General features: G+C 48.3%; 1 protein-coding gene across 1 annotated transcript; it reads right to left on the bottom strand.

Moving 5' to 3' along the window:
• Positions 1-3,516: 3,516 nt before the first annotated feature.
• HTR5A (5-hydroxytryptamine receptor 5A) lies at positions 3,517-5,530 on the bottom strand. The gene is made up of 2 exons (XM_054390210.1): positions 4,793-5,530; positions 3,517-3,849 (listed from the first exon to the last, which is right to left on the bottom strand). The coding sequence occupies exons 1-2, from the start codon at positions 5,528-5,530 to the stop codon at positions 3,517-3,519; spliced, it is 1,071 nt and encodes a 356-aa protein (XP_054246185.1).
• Positions 5,531-6,860: the final 1,330 nt, after the last annotated feature.

Genomic DNA, 6,860 nt, shown 5'->3' on the forward strand with positions numbered 1-6,860 from the left:
GGTCTGCAAGGAGACATCCAGCAGAGAGCATTCAGCATGCACTGTAGCTGCCCTAGCTATCAAGCTCTCATACAGATGTTCATTGAACTGCCAGAGCGTTGGGAAGAAAACAAATTAATTTTAAGTGGAAGAGGGTTAGTTAAATCTTTTCTGGAAGTATTATATAGCCATTAAACTGTATAGGAAACTCAATAATAATGGGTAATGATGTCCTTCCAGGGAATTAAATAGAAGCCCAATTTGAAATTCTGCTTGGCATTCAAAGCAGAGCATTCCACCTTCCTGATAGAGGATAAACATTTACCGATCAGTCCTCTCAAAGCCTCAGTGAGGCAGATCTCTTCACACCACTGATTCTGTTTAATAAATGGTAACAAGGAGGCACAACATAACAGCCTTTGAAGCTAGGGGTCATGCATGTCTTCAAACATGATTTGGGGCCCCGGGAGCCCACTCAGCATCTGTGTTTGAATATTGAGAGGTTTGTAAAAAGCCTCAATGGCAGGATGAGAAATCAAGGGTTTTTTGTGCCCCTTCACTGTTTTTGGACCATCATGACATGGTTTGATATGATTCTTCAGCACAATCTCCAGAATACTGGTAGTTTTCCTACATGATCACATTACATTGCAGGAATGATATTTAGATAAGTCAATAGTCTTAAGTCTCAGGTAAGAGCAGTAGGAATTAGTCCATAACATAGCTGCTAATTAAGTCAGGATTTAAAGGAACAAAACTTATGACCAAGTGAAAGTTGTTATTTGCAGAAGATCAATATGGATTGCATGGGACGTGGGTTGTCAGATAAATGAGGATGTAATTTACAAGATGATGGTCTGTCCATGACTGCAGACAAATTAGATTTTAGTGCCATTTTAAGATTCTTTCCTACCTCCTTGTCATGAATAAACACAGGATATAATGAAAAGGAGCTTCATCCCCGCACTGAGCTGCAGCAAAAGCAGGGATTTTTCAGTTTAATTTTTGTCTGTTTACACAGGATCCTAATTTGCTGTTGCAGCTGATTCCTGTGTAAGGATCCCACAGAACACAGATAGAGAACCTGCAATACTCAGCAAAGTGCAAATAAAACCAGCAATGGAGACAGCCAGGACTGAAATAGGGCTGTGTAGACATGATGTTATGTGTTAAAATGATGTCCAACTTCCTGATTAATCTGTGCTTTAGTGATTAAAGTGTTACCATGGTGGTCTAAGAAGCAGTCTTCTCCTTTCAGGCATCATCAGGCTTAGCTGAAGTTCTGGCTAGGATAAAGAAGCGTTTTTTTCCAACTCATTTTTGGCTAAACAACCTTCAACACAACAAAAGTAGTAAGTTTCCAAAAATAACAATTCTGCATTGGTGATTGACTGTCCAGACAAAGCAATGCAACCTTTATACCCTCAGTTAAAAAAAAAAAAAAAAAAAAAAAAAAGTAGCTCAAAAGTTCACTACTATTTTCATTATGCCAGAGATGTCACTAATAGCACTTTAAAATATGTAACACAGAGAGAGTGCTCTTCACTATCTGTAGAAAGATTAGTCCCTGGTTAGTTCAGACACTCTTTCAGGGGAGTTAGGAGATTGCTCCCATCCCACCTATCTTCTTCTTGAATTATTTAACATTAAAACCATGCTTTTACAAGACAAGGCATGCTAGATAAAGTTCAGATTTGCTTCAAGTCACTGAAAATGTGTCGACTGCTTTCAATGAGGGCAGGATTTTACCTAATATCTCTAACAGACTTTTATAAAATTGTGTTGAAAAGGATCTCAAGGGCCATCCTGTCTCTTCTTTTGCTGCAAGGCCAGATCAGCTACAGCTCTGCCAGTCCTGACAGATGTTTGTCTAACTGGTCCTGAAAGAATTGGAATATTTGATAGCACCTTGAGCTCTGCTTCCATTTTCACCTGTCCTGAGATACAAAAAGGAAAAAAAAAAGTAAAAAAAAAAAGGACTTATTAACCAACTCTACCAGGATTTTTGATTGGTTTAATGGACCAGTGTCAATTTTAACATCTGATGTCTCACAATCTGCTAATGATGAGAACTAATCCTACTCACCCCCCAAGGGAGCTTTCCCCTGATTTATTGACCTTTTTTCCCTTTTATTTCTTCTTTTTGAGATATCTGAAATGAAATCCTGTTGTTCTAATTCCCATCTTGTCTTTTTTTTCCACCATTTGAGTTCTGGGCTGATTTCAGTGGCTGCCCCATAAAAAGCAATAGTTAAAACTAATGTTTTTTTTTTTTTCATCTGTCAGCCTTCCAGCAGGGCATCACAAAGTGCATAATTTTAATTCTAGGAGTAAAATGCCAACTACTATAACTAGGTTGGCAACATGGAAAGGCAGAGAGACAGCAGAACAATAATGACCAGGCAGGACTGACACCTTAGAGGGAAGGAAGAGAAGTAGGCAAAAGAAGAAATATTTAAGTCTGGTCCTCACTGCAAAGCACCTCTATGGTTTGGTTATGCTTCCAGAATGAAACATCACCACACATTAAAGGCCCTTTGCATACAGTCCAGTACTCACAGAAGTAAAGCAGGGTCCTTGCTTTGGTTTCAAGAAGATCTGAATTGAACTCAGAAACAGTAAAATACTGCTCCTCATTGACAGGCAATTTGAAATACCCTCCTTGCATCTGCAACATAGGAAACCCATCCCATGGCTCCTCAAAATACATTTGTGGTTCAGAATGGGAAACATAGGCACAAGATTAACATTTACAGCTGATGTTTCTGAAAGTAAAGATCAGAGGCAGATGCTTACATGTAGCAGTCAGAGACCAAGAGGTGGATTTCCCATGCATCCTCTCCCACCCGGGGTGCACCATGCATTAAACTTTCACAACAAGTATTGTTTTAAAAAACTCACTACACGGAATCCAAGAGCAAATATACAGTTCATTGTTGCCAAAGTATGTGAGAAAATGCTTTGTACTTGGAGTCTGCTCTTAGCCCTTACTGAGCATTTTATTCCCCAAATGCAAACACTGAACAATCCCTACCGGTGAAAGAGAAGACAAATAGCCTTTCCAGTCAAGCCATAAAATATTCAACTTCATATATAATCACAAAACCTTCTGACATTAAAGGGTCTCAGCTTTCACAGGGACAAAGCTGATCAATGCTGCAAGATACTAGCAGTGGCCAAAGCAGAGTTCAGCTGTGACTCTGCTAGAAGACTCCTCTGCACCATTACTGCCACCAAACATAACGTCACTAGAAAATCAGGAGGAAAGCAGTGGGACACTGGAAGAGGAATGCTGTGCTGCTGGCCAGAGGAACCTTTATGTGCTATTTGCAGTAAAAATAGCAAGTAACGTAGAGGCTGGGATGGTGAGTCCATGAAGGAACCCACCACACGGACCCACTGCTGGGACATACAGCCCATGGGAACACCTGTTTAGCATCACCTTTGTATCCGTGGCTTCCAGCATCCTCAAGATTTTGGTAGGATTCACTGAGAGTTGAAATCAGCTTCCTGGGACAGCAGGAAAGCTTGTTCTGCTCAGTGCTGTCTAAAGAATAGGTTCCTGAAGGCATTGTTATAGTTTTTGTTGAAGGCAGTGTAGATGAGTGGATTAAAAAAGGAATTGGAATAGCCTAGCCATAGAAAAATACTCTTCCAAATGGGTGGGATGTCACACGAGCAGAGGGGGTTGATGAGCTCCGTGATGAAGAAGGGGATCCAGCAGAGGACAAAGACCCCGATAAGGATGCCCACCATGAGGGCAGCTTTCTTTTCCTTCTGCTCTCTCCATGTGTCTCCATCTGTCTGGAATGTAACAGTGGCATGACGGACAGTGAAGACCATCTGTGGCTGCTGGGCAGCTTCTTTTACCTGCTGATCACAAACACAAGTTGCACAATATGTGCCTTAGTCAATTGACCCCACATGGCGGTACACAACCAATCTACACGAGTGATGGGCAGAGCTCACAGGGAAATGCCCACCATCTACATCACACTCTAATGAAGAGGAGAGCGGTTGTATGACCCTCTTCTGGATAGCAGAGACTATTTTTAAGTAAAGCTCAAGAGAGTAGTGATATATGAGCACGTGGAATTGCTCACACAGCATCACAATAAGATTATTTCCCCATTTACAATCAGATCAGGAGAACAGGCACACAACCACCTGCTGTGCACAGAAGTCTCCTTGGTTTCTCTGAACTCATTGAGTTTAAGAGTCCTCCTTAGCAGGAGAGGGAAGAAAATAAGCATACATTTCCTTCCTTCCCTCAAGAAGTCTTTCCAGTGCACGGTCACCGTGCCTGGGATGAATTGACACGATACAGACAGTTAGGAAGGATTTACAAGGATGTTATGCACCTGTGTCTTCTGTGTGGGTAAATTCACAGCCAAAGTCACAGTTGCTGGCCAGGTTATCGTCCCCAGTGGAGATGGGATCCCATCCATTCACACCCCCACGCACCTCCCCACAGAAGGAACGGTGACCCCTTACTCATGCTTGCGATCACTGATTCAGCATTCCATGGGGGGATGCCTGTGAGTCACTGCACACCCACGTGGCACCCAGGCTCACCAGCTGGCCCAAAGTTGCTTTAGCTATACCTTGTGTGCTCATAGCTGGGAACTCAAGAGTCAAAAGATCAAGCTTGCAAGCTTTGAAGTCAGCCTTCCCTTGAAAGCCTCCAGGATTCACAGGGCTTTGGTGGGCTGCAATTTGCTTGCACACTTTAGCTCTAAGTTTCCCCTACTGCTGCAAGGGCTTGGCTACTTCAAGCAGTTGACTAGAGCAAAACACAACTGAGAAGACCTACCTCCAGGGCTTCTGGTGCAATGGGGGTGATGGAGTTGCTCTTCCGAGATCCAATGCGAAACTTGGCAGCCTTGTAGATCTTCCAGTACACAAAGAGCACCACACAGAGGGGTAGGTAGAAGGCGCCAAAGGTGGAGAAGATGGTGTAGGAAGGCTCCTGGCTGACTTGGCACTCCTCACTGTTCTCTGAGTAAGTTTCTCCCCAGCCAAAGAGCAGGGGGGCCAAGGAGATGAAGGCAGAGAGTGCCCAGGTGAGGGCAATCATGATGTTGGAGATGCGGCGCCGGGTGCGGAGCGTGTACTCCAGGTGGCGGGTGATGGACCAGTAGCGGTCAAGGGCAATGGCTGTGACATTCCAGATGCTGGCGGTGCAGCACAGCACATCAAAGGAGATCCACACCTGGCAGAGCAATCGGCCCAGCCGCCACCGACGCCCTGATAACTCGTGCACCAGGCTGAGGGGCATGACCAGGGCCGCTACCATCACATCAGAGATGGCCATGGAGGCCACCAGGTTATGGGGCACCCGGTGGAAAGTGCGAACCCGAAGGATGGTGGCCAGGACCAATCCGTTCCAGAGGAACGTGGCCACCACCAGCATGGCCAACAGGGTGAGGACCAGGACGCTGAAGACAGAGAGATGCACCCGGCTGCCATCCGGGCCGCTGGAGGACCCGCTCCGGTTGCCGGCATCTGGCGTCGTCTCGGCGAAGCAAGTGAGGTTGAGCAGGCGCTCCATGCCGGGGGCTCCGGGGCAGCCGCGCTGCGCGGGGCGAGGCGGTGCTAGGCGGTGCTGGGCGCTGCGCAGTCCCCGCGCCGGGGCGAGGAAGGGACGGGGGGCGGTGCCGCCCTACCGCGGGCGCGGAGGATCGCCGGACGCCCCGAGCTCTGCGCTGGACGCCGCTGGGGTCTTCATACCCGGGAAGAAGCAGAGTCCTGCGTCAGCCGCCTTCTGCCTGCAGCCCCCGGCCCGCCCCGGCGCTTCAGCCCCGGCGGCAGGAGGCGGCGGCTCCGCGGGCGCGGCGGGGTGCGCGGCTGCGGGGCGGTGCGGAGCGGAGCGGAGCGGGGCGGTGCTGTCTGCGGCCGCGACAGCGGAACCCAGCAGAGGAGCGGCGGCCTCTGCGGAGGAGTCGGCGCTGGCGGATGGCGAGGCTTTGGGCGGGCAGGTGAGTGTGTGCGTGTGTGTCCCGCCGTGCGCTGGTGCGGAGCAGGCAGGGGCTCAGGACTGGGGCGGCTCGGGGCTGGAGACTTCGTGCTTAGTCATTTCAGTGAGCGAATTGTCCGTCGGAACCAGCGCTGGGCGCAGCGGGGCGAGGGTAGCGCCGGCAGCCCGCTTCCCGCTGTCCGCTTCCCGCAGCTCCCCGCCCGCACCGTGCAGGCTGCAGCCCCGGCTTTGTCTGCGCCGCTTGTCCTCCGGGTGGCTTCTCCCCTGCGGGGCATATTCTGTATCGAACACAGAAAGTTCTCACCCTGAGGAATTGTACCTGGGCTCTTCTGAAAATACCTCAATGAGGTGCCATGGGAATTCTACAGCTCCTTTCTCTGCTGGAGCCTGCGTCCAGTGAACCCGTTAGCAATCCTGCTTATTCTGTGTACGGGCAATGTGGCAGGGGATTCTTTCTTTGGGAACTTCTGCTCCGGCATTTCACAACTTGTTAGCAATTGGCAGGCATTTTGTTAGAAATAATCCATCACTTGGCTGTTGTTATAAATTGCTGAGTTACTAGCATTAGCCATTAAGGTTGAATGTTTGAGTGTTTCACCTGCTTATTGTGATGAGAAGTGGGATTCTGGGCCTCACAGAGGAAGGCAGAATTTAAACCCGTTGAGCAGGTTTCCCATGCACCATCTCCATGCAGGGATGCCAGCCAGCTCCAGCCTGCCAGCTCTGGACTGTGTTCAGGCAGGGCTGTGCCAGTGCTGGCACCTCATGTCTCTGAACAGTCCTGGGATAATGGGTCCAGAGAGCTTTTGGGTCGGAGCTGACACTTGCTGGTAAGCACTACCACGAGGCTCATGTCTGCATCTCCTGTGGGGAGAAGGAAGGGCGAGCATTAGTGTTAAGAATC

Source organism: Indicator indicator, chromosome 20 (genome assembly GCF_027791375.1).
Source record: "Indicator indicator isolate 239-I01 chromosome 20, UM_Iind_1.1, whole genome shotgun sequence".
Classification (NCBI taxonomy): domain Eukaryota; kingdom Metazoa; phylum Chordata; class Aves; order Piciformes; family Indicatoridae; genus Indicator; species Indicator indicator.

Bases quoted from the DNA above. Each gene is read 5' to 3' on its own strand.
- HTR5A (XM_054390210.1), bottom strand. From the start codon at position 5,530: ATGGAGCGCCTGCTCAACCTCACTTGCTTCGCCGAGACGACGCCAGAT. The intron at 3,850-4,792 runs GTAGGTCTTCTC...TGTGATCAGCAG, and splicing joins TTGCACCAGAAGCCCTGGAG to GTAAAAGAAGCTGCCCAGCA.